General features: G+C 42.0%; 4 protein-coding genes across 6 annotated transcripts; 2 read left to right on the forward strand and 2 right to left on the reverse strand.

Moving 5' to 3' along the window:
* Nucleotides 1–319: 319 nt before the first annotated feature.
* Nucleotides 320–3776, forward strand: eif2b2 (eukaryotic translation initiation factor 2B, subunit 2 beta). Its single transcript, XM_035423400.1, has 8 exons — nt 320–587; nt 861–981; nt 1199–1350; nt 2378–2541; nt 2760–2855; nt 3001–3138; nt 3333–3399; nt 3581–3776. The coding sequence occupies exons 1-8, from the start codon at nt 416–418 to the stop codon at nt 3736–3738; spliced, it is 1068 nt and encodes a 355-aa protein (XP_035279291.1). The 5' UTR covers nt 320–415; the 3' UTR covers nt 3739–3776.
* mlh3 (mutL homolog 3 (E. coli)) lies at nt 3748–12041 on the reverse strand. 2 transcript variants are annotated; one of them, XM_035423381.1, is made up of 12 exons: nt 8408–12041; nt 8041–8142; nt 7834–7910; nt 7478–7582; nt 7258–7339; nt 6954–7022; nt 5858–5966; nt 5609–5768; nt 5449–5472; nt 5084–5162; nt 4481–4632; nt 3748–4230 (listed from the first exon to the last, which is right to left on the reverse strand). In XM_035423381.1, the coding sequence occupies exons 1-12, from the start codon at nt 11463–11465 to the stop codon at nt 4159–4161; spliced, it is 4089 nt and encodes a 1362-aa protein (XP_035279272.1). In that variant the 5' UTR covers nt 11466–12041; the 3' UTR covers nt 3748–4158. The 2 variants fall into 2 exon arrangements, with proteins under 2 accessions (XP_035279272.1, XP_035279282.1); XM_035423391.1 differs by lacking the exon at nt 8041–8142 and having other exon boundaries at nt 8408–12038.
* Nucleotides 12042–12229: 188 nt separating this feature from the next.
* acyp1 (acylphosphatase 1, erythrocyte (common) type) lies at nt 12230–13564 on the reverse strand. The gene is made up of 3 exons (XM_035423424.1): nt 13455–13564; nt 13000–13085; nt 12230–12718 (listed from the first exon to the last, which is right to left on the reverse strand). Exons 1-3 carry the CDS (start codon nt 13561–13563, stop codon nt 12500–12502), a joined length of 414 nt encoding a protein of 137 aa, XP_035279315.1. The 5' UTR covers nt 13564; the 3' UTR covers nt 12230–12499.
* Nucleotides 13565–13782: 218 nt separating this feature from the next.
* Nucleotides 13783–16568, forward strand: zc2hc1c (zinc finger, C2HC-type containing 1C). Of its 2 annotated transcripts, none has more exons than XM_035420216.1 (3): nt 13783–14178; nt 14498–15919; nt 16131–16568. In XM_035420216.1, the coding sequence occupies exons 2-3, from the start codon at nt 14606–14608 to the stop codon at nt 16359–16361; spliced, it is 1545 nt and encodes a 514-aa protein (XP_035276107.1). In that variant the 5' UTR covers nt 13783–14178; nt 14498–14605; the 3' UTR covers nt 16362–16568. The 2 variants fall into 2 exon arrangements, with proteins under 2 accessions (XP_035276107.1, XP_035276100.1); XM_035420209.1 differs by having other exon boundaries at nt 14502–15919.
* Nucleotides 16569–16706: the final 138 nt, after the last annotated feature.

The following is a 16706-nucleotide window of genomic DNA, read 5'->3' on the forward strand; positions in this document are numbered from 1 at the left end:
TTTGCCTTTTTCCCTAGTAGGAACAAATTTGGGTATTCTGGGATGTAAACTAAAATCAGGCTGAAATTATTAAACACTGCAGGACAAATTATGTAAATTAGGACTACTGTATTAACTCACTGCTATGATTTTTTGTTCAGCTCTCTACTGTCATAACGAAGCGTACGTTTTTATCTTACACTTTAATTTATTATTCTCCAGCATAACTTTAAAGAATAATGATCTTGCCCGTTACATTTTTCTGGGTAACTATAGAGGTTAGTTTATCGAAATATAGCTGTCGCTTAATGAACGTGTGTAACCCGGAAGTGTTCTCATAGTGACTTCATAGTAATTCCGGGTCTTTTCGCGTCTAAATCGTCAAAGCTGGCTATGTGAAAACGCTGTTCTATTAGCAAGGCAACACATACTGAATATGCCAGGCGCCGATAAGGAAACTGATTTGTCGGAGCGAACGGAAGCCTTCATAGCAGAGCTGAAACGGGGCGGGAGTGGGACAGGACCTCTCCGTGGATCAGGAGAAACTGCGAGAGAAACAGCAGCCTTGCTGCGAAGGATAACAGCACAGGCACGATGGACCAGTGCAGGTGAGAACGGCTGATAATTGCCTGCTAGCGTTAGGTGCTTGGTAGGTACGGTAGTTTGTAGCTAATTTAGCTAACGTTAGCTATGTAAGTAATCACTTGTACCATTTATTGGTTAATAAGTCGCCCCCCATAAAGTTAATGTGACGGAAAATGACAGCGCTCTATGTGCGTCATGTCATGACGATAGCATGTGTGGGCAATTGTAATAGTACAACCGCTAGTTACACCTACATGTTATAGTAGGCCTAAATAATGCTGGTAATTTTGATGTAGGCGATCTCATGGAGATTATACGCAAGGAGGGGAGAAGAATGACAGCAGCCCAGCCATCAGAAACCACTGTGGGGAATATGGTGCGTAGGGTTTTGAAAATCATCAGAGAGGAGTATGCCAGGTGAGTGGGTGCCTCTTGCCGTGTAGCGTGGATGTGTGGGCATGTTCCCAATCCACAGTCGACGCTAGAATCGCCTTTTTTCGTAAGATCCCTCTTATTCTGCATTCATGCGTCATCTCTTGCCTGTGTGCAGCCTTCCAGCCTCATCTGACTTGAAGGATTTAAGATGGTATGACTCAAAGATTTTGCTGTAAATTCTCCGTCCTCTTGGGCACAGGTCGGGGGGAAGCAGCGAGGAGACGGATCAGCAGGAATCGCTGCACAAACTCTTGACATCTGGTGGACTGAATGAAGAGAATTTCAGGCAGCATTTCCCACCGCTTAAATCCAATGTGATTGAGGCTATAAATGAGCTCCTTACAGAGCTTGGTATGTTAACAGATGAACACTATAATCACTTTGTGCCAATGGCTTGTTTTCAAACTTAATATATACCTCAATCCATAAGCATTTGGACACTGACTCACTTTTCATTGTTATGACTCTACCCTCCAGCACGTTGGATTTGAAATGAAATCAGCTTTAATTTGTGGGTATATCAATCCATATCCAGTGATTTACACCCTTTTTGGACATTCTCTTATTTTAGGGGATCAAAAGTAATTGGATGACTATTTCAGATTAAAGAGGCTACCCTGCATCTGTGGATGTCTATGGTGGTCATCGAATGCAAAGGATTTGTAGCCTCTTCCTTGCTGATGCTGCCAGGCATGTAATCCGGTTCCTGTTTGTTTGGGGTGATCTTTGCCTTCAATCTTGTTTTCAGCAAGTGAAACACATTTTCATTTGGATTCAGGTTGAGCGATTGATGTGGCCAGTCAAGAACAGTCCACTGTTTAGTTCTGAAAAACTCCTTTGTTGCTTAAGCAATGTGTTTGAGGTCCCTTCTGCAAGGTGAAGCACCTTGAGGCATTTGGTTGTATCTAAGTAGATGATTCTCTACACTTCAGAATTAATCCTGCTGCTGCTGCCAGCAGTCACATCATCAGTAAAGAGATGTGAGCCCATCTAGTGGCAGCCATACATGCCCAAGCCATAAAACTACCTCCACCCTGTTTCAAAGATGAGGGGGTGTGCTTTGGATCATGAGCAGTTCCTTTCTTTCTCCACACTTTCTCTTTTCATTACTTTCATTCTGCTTAATACTCCATGAGAATTTTTTCCAGAACTCGCTCACTATTTTACATAAGGATGTAAATACTTGGAAATTAAAGCCAACAGTCTTCACTTTAACCTCATATTCATTGGTTAATTTCAAATCCCATGTGCTGGAGTACACAGCCAAAGCAACAAATATTGTGTCACTGTCCAAACAGTTATGGGCGGAACTGTAAAATCCAACTGTGCCACATGAAAATAAAATAAAAATGACCGAAGTTGTTTTTCTGTCACCTAGAGGGAACCACAGACAACATCGCCATGCAAGCTCTGGAACACATTCATTCCAACGAGGTCATCATGACCATAGGGCGCTCTCGTACCGTGGAAGCCTTCCTTAAAGATGCAGCTCGCAAACGCAAATTTCATGTCATTGTCGCCGAATGCGCACCCTTCTGCCAGGTATCCAAGATGGACCCATCCAGACACACAGTTGCTCTTTCATAAGTTCTTGTGAACAGTAATTATTATTAATACTATTAATGCAATGCAATGCAAACAGCTGAAGGTGATAAGTACAACAAAATAATAAATTTTGCAGCTAATTTTTTAAAAAAGGATTCTGAATTAATTTTTAAATCATCTGTAAGCTTGTCCTTTTATCTTTTCCCACCCTCCAGGGCCATGAAATGGCGACCAGCCTTTCCAAAGCAGGCATTGAAACAACAGTCATCACCGATGCTGCAATATTTGCTGTGATGTCTCGGGTCAACAAGGTAATAATAGACACTTCAGCAAGCATGTTAAAAGCAAGACCTTTTTTAAAAATAAAAAAAATTAAAAAAAAAAACCTTGAAAGAGGTAATGTAATACTGCCATGGAAGGATGAAGAATTTAATTGTCATTTCATTTTCTGTCCAGGTCATTATTGGCACACAGACAGTGCTGGCTAATGGCGGACTCCGTGCAGTAATCGGGACCCACACCTTGGCACTGGCAGCTAAGCACCACTCTACCCCACTCATTGTCTGTGCGCCAATGTTCAAACTCTCACCACAGGTGAGGCCGCAGCAACCGACCTGTGTATACTCTCAATACCTTTCAGATGGTTATGTACTGTAAAGATGACCACTTGACATCACAGTAACTTCAGATGCTTATGCAGAATAACTATGTTACATGCAGTTCTGAAACAAAGTTGTGAAAGAGTCTAGAATGAACTTGAATTTGTGATTTCCTATTTGTGTCCCTAGTTTCCCAATGAAGAGGACACTTTCCATAAATTCGTATCCCCGCAGGAAGTGCTTCCATTTACAGAAGGTATTGTTCTCTATAGGTCAAATCATAAAACCTATACCTGCAATGAAATTACATGACATGTTGACTAAAGTAAAAGCTCACTTGGGGATTTCTCATGAGCTTCTTTGAACAAAGAGCTATGAATTCAGGTGCTTGTAATATTACAAACATCCTTTTAAGGCTTGCTGCATTTGTTTTCCAGGTGAGATTCTGTCCAAGGTGAACGTGCACTGCCCTGTGTTTGACTACGTGCCTCCCGAACTCATCACACTGTTCATCTCTAACATCGGAGGGAACGCCCCCTCCTACATCTACCGTCTAATGAGTGAACTCTACCACCCAGAAGATCATGAGCTGTAACCCAGTAAATAAATTTAAAAAAACAGCATTTAATCCAACCATCTGTGTCCTTTTTTCAGTGCTACATACATCTGAGTATTTCATTCATCAAAGGGTCTTTGAGTTGTTCTCTGGAAAACAAACCCAGAAAAAGTGATTCACTGGCACCAAGAATTTAGAATCAGTCTTGTAAAAACTCCTTATACACACACACACAGACATGCATATACACATGTGAGAAACACATGAAATTATATTAAGGTGAACCTGCGATAATATTTAAATGCATACTCTCAGTCCATTGTGTACAAGGGTGATGAAAGGGTAATATGAATAAATTAGATAATCTGCATTGAAATGGCAACTCAAAAATAAATACTTGAGGAAACTCCACAAGATGTTTGTGGAATGCACCTTTTACATTGTATCAGTTAAAAAAAACTATTTCTTTCCATATAGTTCCCAGGCTCGATACATCCGTCTGAGTTTTCGGAGGTTTGGTTTGGGAGATTCCTATGAAAACAAAAAAAAAGAAAGATGTACGAACTGACCATGAATAAAAAAAAACATCTACTTTTCCACTTCCAGAGGAACAATTTTGTATTAAAGGCAATTGCAAACCACATGATTCAAAATACAGCACAATTTTGGTTGCAATTATAATGATATTAAGTATAAGATACTAAATGTTAGCACACCACCATAAGTTAACACATATGCAGTGGCCCACCAAGCCTCAGAGTTTGGCTGAACCTGTGTGTACCTGCTGATAGTTATCCAAATGGAGCAGGTCAGCCAGGGGGACCATAGAGGGCCGGCCGTGGGCACACTGGAATGGGAGCTGGCAGGCAGAGAGGGAGCCCACGAGGCTGCAGCATTCCTCCATGCTCAGACTGTGATTGAACTTGACTGCTCCTATGAACATTAGATCAAACCAAAATGACTTTGATTCAGTGGTAGAGAAGCTAGAGGTGCTACGTCATGGTCCTTGCTTTATCCTGCAAGAACAAAAACATGACTGCTGTGGCAAATGGAAGGAGGTGGTACGAATGATCTGAACGGACAGATGTGATAGATCGGCACTACGTAACCCAAGGTCCTGCAGGCCACAGCATCTGCGGGTATTCACTCCAACCGCACACTACACCATCTTAATTTTGAAATGATTTAACCTCCTTGGTCCAGGAAGTAAGTTCGTGAGTGAAATCAGGTGGTGTAGTGCATGGTTGGAGCCAATACCTACAGATACGGTGGCCAGCAAGACCTGAAGTAGCTCTGGGATAGATGTTAGGCAGTACACCCTTTTCCTCTTCAGCGTGACAGGAGGTTCTGTTAGTAGATGTGGTTGTGGACTGTGTGATCTCACCGTGACAGGCCTGAGAAGCAAGGACCTTCAGGACAGTTAGAGGCAGTGTCCCTCTCACCCGGCCTGTAGACCGTAATAACTGCAGACACGAGACACAGGGAGTGAAAAGATGTTCTGCCCTATACTGAAACTGAAATAAGAGTCACTGCCTTTCTTTTTCCAATCCGGAGTACAATAAATCATCGCTTTTCCAAAGAGAGGTGCATCATGGCCAACAAATAAATTTTATTTCAATGTATGAGCTTGTAAACTCAGTATGATAATTTTATACAAACAACATTTAACCAAAGAAATGCACCACACTAAGCTTTCAAAAAGCTCAATAAATAGACTGGCTTTCACACTATAACTGAAATTCAACTCACCTCAATCTGTTCTCGAATGTATTCCTAGGTGAGAAAAATACACAAGGGAATAATCAAAATGAGGCTCCATGAAATCTTTGCATAAATATATGAACCATTCCACAAATAAAAATACTTGACACGGTAAAAGAAAAAGAAAAACATTAAAATGAGAGGCCACCTCCACAATTGCCTTGGTAGCAGTATGCCTCCCTCTGCGAAGCTCATTGGCCTCTCTCTCCACAAAACACATCGGCACCTTCCCCACGAGCAACTGAGGGTCCCCTGTCTCTGAAAACCTTATTTCCAGTCCTAGGCCTCTCAGGAAAGGCTGACAGGACCTGTAAAGCCAACCATAGTTACTAACTGCACGTCTGCACAATCTAAAACCCTCACCAACCACAGGGCCGAAAAGGGAAGTCATACTGACCTCAGTAGCCTGAGCTCCTCCTCTGTGACCTCAATCTCCAGGGGCGGAGTCACGCTGGAGGAACACAAGCGCTTCTGCCCAGGTGTCTCAGGGTCTTCCTCATATGATTCTACAGGGAGACAGAAAATGTTTCTTAGACATCGATGAACTCATGAAAAAAATGGTATTTACTAATTGAAATGTTTATTTAAGTGCCTCTTGATTGTGCCAAAGCTACCCTGCATACAAGGAGCACTGCACCCGAAGCATCTGCACTTTGTGGTGATATTTAAACCCTCAGCTGCATATACCCATCCATAGGTACATGCCCATATCTGTGGTCCACCTTGTTGTTGTGCGCTCCTCCACACTCAGCCACTGAACTCAATATACTGGAGTATTTATTTCATTACTGCATTTCAAATAAATTTTTATTTTTAACCACATTTTTTCCTCCAAATGTGAAATGCTCAGTTGCATTTGCAGGCCCATCACATTGCTACAACTTCCTTCATACTCTGCATGCAGGACAATGTAAACTAGCTTGTGTTTTCCAAAGCATGTGCTGCCACCTACTGTATCTTTTCATTGTGTCATCCACAAGCAGAGCAGTAAAGACACTGCATCAGAAAGATTACTTGAGCCTAGCTATGCAGTATTTGCACAAGAGGAGTAAACTTCATGTGCAAGTGTCTGATTGACCACAGCTTCTGCACCATGTTGAGGGCACCATGTGAAATTATGTTAATAATAATAATTATGATAAATACCTGTATATTGATTAATAAGTAGTATCCCTTGAAAGTCCTGCATGGCTCACTATTTCTTACAGTATATACCTTTCTACCTCTGAACCCTTTCTCTAGCTACTCTTTGTAGATCAAAATTGCTCTTAAATAGAAAAGTAATTTGACTTATATGCTGGATTGTAATATGACTACAATAAGGCTTACGTCTGAGCAAAAGTGGGGCATTTTAAAAGACAAAAAAGTGATCAATAGTATGGATTACTGGAAGCAGCTGTTCTTAAGTCATGCCAGACTTTAAGTGTACTAAGCAGTGTGCCTGTTGAAGTGACAGGTGTGACATATGATTCATGACAAAAAGCTGGTCTCACCTGTAATAAGGTTCTCCAGCCGAACCCTCTCATGAGCAGCATGCTGATCCACCAACACCAGCAAGTTTCCTGAAGTTCCAAAGGACACACAAGATTACCTCAAAGACAACGGAATACTCAACTTCAATAACTATGTATAGGCCAAATGACAGACCAAATGTCTACTGTCTCAGAAATATTAAGTGGTCAAATCAAGGCTGAACTGACTGACTGGCCATGGCAACCTCAGAAAAGCATAAAAGATGCTGGGCTAGAAACAAAAGCATGACACAGACATGCAAGTAAAATATAAAACGCAATTTTCCTTCAGAATCACCACTCTCTGCATCCATGTCTCTCGTGTTAATCAGACATGCAAGAAACTTCTTATCCACTTGATGGACCACCTAAAAAAGATAATGCATGAACTCACTAATTTATTCAAATGAAATCATCAGCCAACAGGCTTTACATAAACCAGTAATGGAAATTCAGGTGAAGAAACAAAATCACCCAGCACAAGCTGGCTTCTAATCGTTGCTTGCCTTCATGGAGTGGATCATGTCTTTGGTGAAGCGGTAAGGGAAGAGAATGTTGTGGATCTTCACTGCCAGGCCTTCTGCCTGTCCACTGGTCACATCCACAGCCACCTGCCCCATACGAATGGTAAAATGTAAAAGAGGAATCAGTCTCTAATGGCATGACAATAAAAATGAAGAGCAGAATTTCAGCAATTATTCATAAATGTGTAATATTGCAATCTCTATGAGCTAAAGCATTACTGTTTACATCATATCCATGTAGTCTAAAATAGTCCCACTTTCAACAGTTTTTGACAGATTATACACACAAGCTTTTACTTTTGTTAGATTATACCACTACATGATGTGCTCATAGTTACCTCTGGAGGTCGAACAAACACTGGGTTGGACCACTCAGAGAACATGGAGGAAAGTGAGTTGGAAGCCTCTGTAGCATCTGAATGAAAAAACACAAGGGGCAATGCTAAATGTGTTCTAGATATATAGAGCAGCTAAAACAGGAGCACACAGCAAGATAGCTGACTTCCTAAGGTGTTTTGCTAAAATATGAATATCAAGAATCTTACCTGTATGGACAAGCCCTGAACTAAGTACTCTCTCTGCTCTTGACCTAGGCAGGAACGGCAGCACTAGCTCTGACTGAAATGGGTAGCATGTGTACTCAAACCCTACAGGGGGAGACAAGCTGTCTTACTTAAAAAGACTATCAAATGTTACACATGCATTTTCAAACAGAATATATTTCAGAATGACGTATTCAAGCACAATTAGCTGTGTAGTATGACATACAAAAACAGCATTTCTGTATACATGAAGCTGCACTCCGAAAGATACTTTGGCTTTTGCTTCAGCGTTCTAATTCGCAGGACAAGGTCCCAAAGGAATTGAACAGATATGTTTTACTGTGAAGAGTAGGTATACAGAACAGCTTACCTTTTCTAGAGATGACACTAATTGACATGGTGGTGACATCTGTGGTACATGGAACCTGGGTCTCTTCCACAACAGGCGCTTCATATTTACTGAGTCCTGTCCTTTTGTTAATGTAGACCAGCTTCCCAATGGAATCATCAAAAAGCTCCAGCCAATCACTGGTTTCACTTTGCTCGTTTTCTTCCGGGGTAGTATCAGTGCAAAGAGGTCCATCTTTCTCAAAAGAGTTTACCACTTCATTTGAACACACATCTGGATAATGGTTGGTTGCCATTTGCACTGAGTCAGCAATAGAGTCTCCAACAGAGAGCACAGGAGTGGGCACATTTGGGGTAGTGGTGAATGCATTTTTGCAGAACTCTGCAGACTTTGTGCTGTCACTTTTATCACAGTGCAGCTCCATCTGAGATTGCTGATAGTTAGCGTTCATGTCAAGGGCGACATCGTCAGCTGAACACAGGGGAGTGCAAGTCTGCTCTTCTGTATTGAAACTATCTTGCATGAGCGTGTCTGTCAAGGCAGAATTGAGTGAGCTGAAAAAATCTGAAGCTTCCCCCAGAGGCCTTTCCAGTGCACTTCTCTTATCCTTCACCCGATTCTCTTTCAAGTGTGAGAGCTTGGACGCCAGGGACCCTTTGCTGCTTCTGGTCTGAGCAGTAAAAGGCTTCAGTCTAGTGTACTCTGAGAGAGTTACACAGCAATCGCTTGGCTGTAAAGAGTATGTTTTCAAAGTCTCACTTGTATCCCTTTTCTCATACTGACAGAGTGAAAGCTTCTCAGCATTAACAAAGGTACATTCTGTCTGGGATGATATGGCATCAAGTGATGTTTTACATCCTGCAGTTTCTAGAGGATGACATTGAGCTCCTGTCTGCTTTCCATGCATTCTTCTGAACCTGTCAAGAGATCCAGTCTGCACTGACAAAGCCAGTTTTGGACAAGGCTTGATCCTGGAGGCCTTTGATGTGATGACCGAGGACTCAACTGACAATGAAAGCTTTCTCTTTGGTGCCAAAAGCGGATTTTCCTGAGCTTCAAAAGCTGAACTCACACTGGTTTGGTAAATGTCTCTTTTATGAGTTGACAGACTTTTGGAGTGACTTGAAGGTACCATCCCTAAAGTTGAACTCCCATAATCTCTGAAGTGGCACTCCTTGAGTGGCAGCAGATCCTGAGCTGAAACTGGGCCTAGGGAACATACCGTACCTGGTACACTGGTTTTTGGTACATCTGCATTTTGCAGCGGAGGTACCAAGTGTTTGATGAATCCTACCGAGCCAAACCGCAGTGCTGTCCTCCCTGAGTCACTTGCCTCACCCCTCTGCTTTTCCAAACTGGTGTTTTGCAGCTTCCCTACACTGCAACATTCATTCATTTTTCTCTCATGTGTTTTTGAGTGCCACACCCCTATGTCATCTACTTTTTCTTCACACTTTTTTGGGCTCCTGCTCTGCTGTTCACCCCTTATCACAGTTTTTGTGTTTGCACAACATTGTATTTCACTACATCCCAAATCAGTGGTACCTACAGCATTTTCTAGTTGTACATTATGATTGCTCACCATGTCATCTATAATGCATTTCAGGGACTCAGATTTCTGTGAACTTGTCCCTGCAACCAAATCACAATTAATTGCCCTTTCACTGATCTCTGAATCAAATGAATCGGATATGCTTGCTACTTCCAGGGAGACATGTTCCACTGTTAGTTCTCGGTCTCTTGGAATCTCAGTTACTCTCAGCTTCTTTTCCTCTTCAGCCATGGTATTGCCTTCCTCATCTACGTGGACACTTTTTGCCTTATCTGAATCCTGTTCAAGCATCCTGTGAACAGCTTTAGACATCAGCTTATTCCCATTGTATAATTCCTCAGTAATACTGAGTGTGGGTGCAATAGCATGCACAGCTGCATTGTCTTCATTAATAGTGCTGGTCATCGGTTCAGTAAAATAATTATCATGGACGTAACTGCAGACATCCTCAGGAGAGATTTCAGCCACCAAGTTCTCTCTGGTAAGGAACTCTTTGACCCCCTCCTCCACGCATGACAGCACACTGTCCCAGTCTTTAAACTCAATAAGGGTCTTAGCTGGCTCCAGGCATATGTCATACTCAGAGTAATGGCACTTAATATTAATAATGTACATACCGTGCACCTCAGCCCCTGCTCGTTGCTTAGGACTCCCCATCGCGGGGGACCCACCCTGGTTTCCATTTTGCCTGCCCGAAGCATTTATTTTCTTCAGGAGAAAGTTCAGCAGTTTGTGGATGCGAGTCTTCAGGACAAGTCTGCCATTCACAAACAGGAACTGTAGACTGTTGTTGTAGTGTCCCTCACGCCCAATGTAGCCGCTCATTTCAAACTGGCTGTGCTTGAGACTAATTTCTGACAGCTTCTGTGCCCTTGCCATCCCATGGATCTGGACAAACCTGAAGTAGGTGCTCTTGGCCTTGGGAAGCTGAACCACCATGGCTCCGGTACAGTCATTCTTCAGGGTGAAGGAGATGGAAGGGTGCACAAGTGAAACGGCCTCCACCCTCTGCCTGATGCGCTCACATTCCAGCACCACATCCACCCTCTTTCTTCTCACTGGCATGTTGTGAAAAAAGTTGCATATCACCACAGTTGTCCCGGCGGATGGGCGACAGCTCTCAGACTCAAACACATCCATGCCCTTCCCATCTCTGAAGATTTTCACAAAGGTTTTTCCTGTCAGTCTGGACCTGGAGGCAATTTCCACCAGGGTAGCAAGAGAGGCTATGCTTGCAACAGCTTCCCCTCTGAATCCATAAAACCGAAGACACTCTAGGTCTTCTAAGGAACTGCATTTGCTTGTGAAGTACCTCTTTCCTACATGCTCCATATCTTCCCTGCCTATCCCAGAGCCATTGTCTATTACCTGCACTTTGAATGCTTCCATATCCAGCCTTACAGCAATACATGTTGCCCCAGCATCTATGCCATTCAAAACGAGTTCTTCTACACACTGTTGTAATGAAAATATTGCTATTCCAGAGCGAAGCCTGGCTTGGACTTCCTTTGATAAGCATTTTATCATTGTGTGGCAAGATAAAAAGCAGATTTAATGCAACCTGACACAAAAATAATATTGAAAAAGGCAACATGAAAACTAACGCAGATCATAATGTAATTAGCTAGTAAGTTAACACTAGCTATCGATAGCTCACTAGCACTTCTCTAACATGGAGGTTAGCAACTTGGCTAACATTGTCGAGCTATCGGTCTTTTTAAACGCATAGATTATATAAAGTTCATATCCTGTTCACGTAGTTAGCCAGTAGAATGTACGCAGAAATTAACGTTACCTGACTAACATCTTATTAAAATATATCGTCCTAAAATCTTGTACTAGCCCACGTTTAAATGATCCAACTACATCTAAAGCTAAATTAATGCTTCCCATGTAGCTCTGGATAATAAGGTTATTCACTAGCTGTCAGAAATACATAAATACATACTTAATCAGTTGTTAACGTGAGCTCATTTAGCTAGCTAAAACCAAGACAATTTGCGAGTTCTGTTTACAACCGTTTCCTTTCCATATCCGGGATTATTACAAATCTACGGGATTGTACTGCCACCTGCCGGATGAGTAAGAGAAACGACTCACTGATACGACGCAGCGGTATGGAGGCCTATTAATATGAAAATAAAATCGGATGGAACCACAGGCTGTAGAAAAATACCTCTGCCTTTTCTGGGTGGACTTCACTGATTAGTCAACATATATGTAGCCCACGAACGTTATTTTATTGGTGTTGTGATACCTCGTGTGCTCCTCGAAAATAAAAGTCAGGCTCAAACAGTTTGAATACTTTATTAATCCAAGTACTCACAACCATACAGATTCCTTCGGGATAAATATTTCCGTTTTTATTAGCCAGAATTTCTTTATCACGAAATAAAAAGGAATAATGCATCACAGTTTATTATAATAAATAACCACACTGGTGACGATATATGACCTGTTTCACATATTGGCATTTTACAATGAAAACACATTTACTAAATAATAAAGTTTAACACACGAGGAATGTAGCAAACACAATGAAAGCCAGCGTTACGTTAAATTCAAGGGTGAATAATTTTGAAGTTTTTATGACCCAAGTTCTCGATTTTCCTCTCATTTTTGAACTCAGCCTTGACGATTTGTGACTTAGGACTGCCAGTGGTCTTGAGCCACTCCTGCATCTGTATGACCTTGGAGCTTGGACCTTGGAGTTGCCCCTGCACCGTCCCAGCCTCAGTGTTCTGCACCCAGCCAACCAAGCCTAATTTCTTCCCCTCTGCCTGGAAAACATCAGCACACACTGGTGTGAAAGTATGTTCATAAATTGCATGAATGTGTATGAACGGAAGAAAGACTATGTAAAAAAAGGTTCCATCCTAAAAATCAATAATCAACAAATATTTTCAAAGAAATGCAGAATAAATAGAATAGAATAGAATCAGTTCCACTTGGTGATATTTCATGCATGCATTAAACTGGCAGGCACTGAGATGTCCTGCGTCAGCTACGCTCAAAAGCAAAATGTTTTTAGAAGATTCCACTGCTTAATGACTGAAATTACCTGAGTGTATTTTCGAAAAAAGACGCCCTGTACTCTCCCAAATATTTCATAATCCACTGAAATTACATCTTCTTTATCGGTCATCGCTGATGATCAGAACAGAGCAAAGGCAAAACATAAAATTAGTTACAATAACCCATTGACTTTGAAACGAACTGTGAAATCCAACTCGAATTTTCATGATTTCAAAAACGGTAAAACAGTATTATACGAGTTACATTCATAATAATATTATTACGTTACTAGCTAATTTATAGTAAGTTACACAACAGATTTCCAGACGTTCAAGTGGTTATAATATAGCTAACATTAGCCAACCAGCTAAATTAATGTCCTCACCTAGTGAGCTTCACAAAATGTAGCCTACATAAGCTTGCATGCTAGACACATCGTAATAAACTACCCAGCATTTCTATTTCATTGGGAAAACCCAGCAATAAATAAATGGCACCTACTTGTAATGTTGACAGAGTGCTTAAAACATATAGAATCTCTACTGTTCAACACCAGCTGGTTCACATCCGGGGTTTCAGGGTTAAAAAAACGTATCCGAGGGTGTTTCATAAATTACCGAAACTTATTCTTTAGAACCAATAGCAATGCTTGATAGTTCGTTCAAGACCCTTTCATTGGTTAGATCGCACAGCAACGCTAGGTTGTTATTGAATATATCCAATACCTGTGTAGTGAATATTCTGTTGGTAAGCCAATCGGAGTTTGTAATTTTCCAGAGCCCGCCCTTTATTTAGACGCGATCGTAAAGAGAGACCGCCCAGGGGTTGCCTGGTTTCTAAGCAACGGTTGCCAACAAAACAATTGTTGAATTACCATGGAAATTCTATTATAGTTGTTTAATACAAACGAAAGGTCAGCTGGACTTTGACTAAATTGAGAATTTTCAAACAGATATCGGCTAAAATTGGGCAAAAACGTTAAAAGTAAAATTGTAAACTTTAAATTAGCAAAATTTTAAATTTAAATTAAACTCACGCAGTAATCTAGCTAGTAACGAACTAATGTTTCAAAGACTGGTATTCTGACTGAAAGGTTTCAGGCCAAGGAAACCAAGTGCCGTTATTTATTTGCTGTACAAGATCTAACATCTGTCAAGAGCCTTGGAAATGCTGAAAGAAAAATATACAGAAGAGGAATTTAGGAAGAAAACGGGGAGAATTTCAGGTGAGTTGTACTCTTGCCTAATGCAACGTTAAACATTGCATTTTTAAACCTGCGAGAAATACATTTTAAGGTGCTGTTTATTAGACAATGGTTTAGATTAATCATTTAAACAATATGGAAGCAGCTTATTTCCGTTTCAGCATGTGTTTATATGGTATAAACTCACTATGGTCGTGGTGATTGTGAATGTTGACTCTTAATTTGAGTTATCTAGCTGCATGTTAGCTCACTAAGATTAATCGAACAAGCTGTGATGTTCGTAATATCTAGCCTAATGTGCAAATGATGCTTCCTCATGCTGTGTCTCATTTATTTGGAGAAAGATGCAACATTGGGGAAACTTCCACCCTTGTGCCAAGATGGCAGAACTACATCCCATCGCCCTTTGAGACTGCAGCTTGTAAAGCCTGACTTCCAGCAAGAATACATGGATGAAAGGGAGAGGAAAATGATTACTATATATGAACAGCAACAGCAGAATGCTATGGAAAAAGTGCGGCAGATGTTTCAACACAATCATCCTGTGCAAAGACAGTACCATTCTGCAAGGGATAGGTATGACAGTGTCTATCATGATGAGCAAGACTATGACACTACTGTGAGGAAGACCTCTGGGACAGAGAAGGCATTTCCTCCCAAGTCAGTGTACCATAAGAGAGCTTACAGCCTGAGTAACATCTACAGAGCAAATATTGAACATGTAGAACCTTTGGAGGCCCAGAGACTGCCCCACCATTTAGCTGTCCCATCTCTAGACTATCCAGACAGGTATGGTGGGAGGTCAAGCAGGAGGGGCGCAGAAAGGCAACAGACTGAGAATCAGGTCATACCCATGCCCAGCTCCTTTGGGGAGGCCACATCCAGGTATAGGGGCAGGGGTAGGGGGTCCCAATGGCAGGCGGGACGGTTGGAGGAGGATCAAATGCGACTGGAAGAGCAGATTCGCCAAAAAGAGATTGCGCTGCAGGAAAAGCTGCGAAGGGTTGTGGAGGAGCTGGGGAAGATCCAGCGGGAGAAATACACTTCAGTAGGGATGATGGAGAGGAGAGAGAGGATTGAGGTGGGGAGTGAGAGAGGAAAGCGGGAGAAGGAAAAGGAGAGGAGGGAGAACGAGAAGGCTACCTATGTTGAGCAGGAGAGGCGGGAGAGAGCAAGGGAGAGAAGGGAGAGGGAGAAAGACAGGGAGAGGGAGAGATGGGCACGAGAGCTTGACAGAGAGAGGGAAAGGCGGGAGAGAGAGCAAGAGATGGAGAGGATAAATGAAGAAGAATGGGAGAGAGAGAAATGGGATCGAGAGAGGGCAAAGACAAGTGAGCTGCAGAGGGGGAGGAGGGAGAGGGAGCAAGATAGGAGGGAGAGGGTATGGGACAGGGCACAAAGGAGGTGGACCCAGGAGAAGCATTGTGAAGTCGTCCAAAGGGATACCGAAAGAAATGGTTGCAGCAGCAACAGAAGCATACCCCCGGAAGTCTCACACAGACGTCCCATGCGTGTCATTGATGAGACCCCTCGACAACTGGAAGTGGAGCTTCCAAACAAGAGCTCAGAGGTAGTCCTACAGCTGTTACCCTGCAGACTGTGTCACAGGAACTTTGCTGCTGACAGACTGGAGAAGCACCGCAAGGTGTGTGAAAAGGTTCGGTATTCAACGCGGAAGGTTTTTGACTCCTCCAAGTACCGAGCCAAAGGGACTGACCTGGAGGAGTACATGAAGACAAACACAAGAAGGAAGACTCCTGAGGTAAGGAGCACATTTTTTGCTTGGTTATGTGCAAATCTCATCCAACATCGTTTAAAAAATAATTCAGAAGACACAAAACTCTGAGCAGCCAGCCTTCTTAATGCAATACTCAAGTAAATCAATAATTATATTTGAGTTTTTGTTTGTGTGTCTGTGCAGGTGCATGTTTCATTCATCCTTTAATTATTATAATTTTAATTTTTGTTCCCAGCTGAAAAAGAGCAATTGGCGACAGAAGCATGAGGCATTTATTCATAACCTTCGGCAGGCCCGAATGCCAATAAAGGGGGGCTTGCGCCCCCAGCTACCCATGGATGATCAAGACTATCAGACCTGCCCCCACTGTGCCCGGCGATTTGCCCCAGGACCCGCTGAGAGACATATCCCTATGTGCCAGAATATAAGGAGTCGCCCCCCGCCACCTCGACGACACTTCAAGTGAAGAGAATTATTAAGTTTTTCCTGACAAAAAGAAACTAACTGCCTAGATTGATGTGATTAATATCAGTATTTCCATGTGAGCTTCAGTGCCTGTGAAATCTGTTTACGATATTGGTGTCTGCAATATGGTCATAACATATCAACTGTGATGTATGAAAGAAAACTGTTCATGGGGAATTCAAAATTAAATGCATGGATGAAATTAAAAGGTCTTAATTGGGTTCAGTATACTTTGTTTACTGTAATTCTATTTAAATGACAGCAATAAAATATGAAAATATGAAATTTAGCATGGAAATTCAAAGTAGACTAGCAGGAGATAATGGCCATGTCATGCTACTATGTT

This window comes from Anguilla anguilla, chromosome 1, assembly GCF_013347855.1.
Source record: "Anguilla anguilla isolate fAngAng1 chromosome 1, fAngAng1.pri, whole genome shotgun sequence".
Taxonomy (NCBI): Eukaryota; Metazoa; Chordata; class Actinopteri; order Anguilliformes; family Anguillidae; genus Anguilla; species Anguilla anguilla.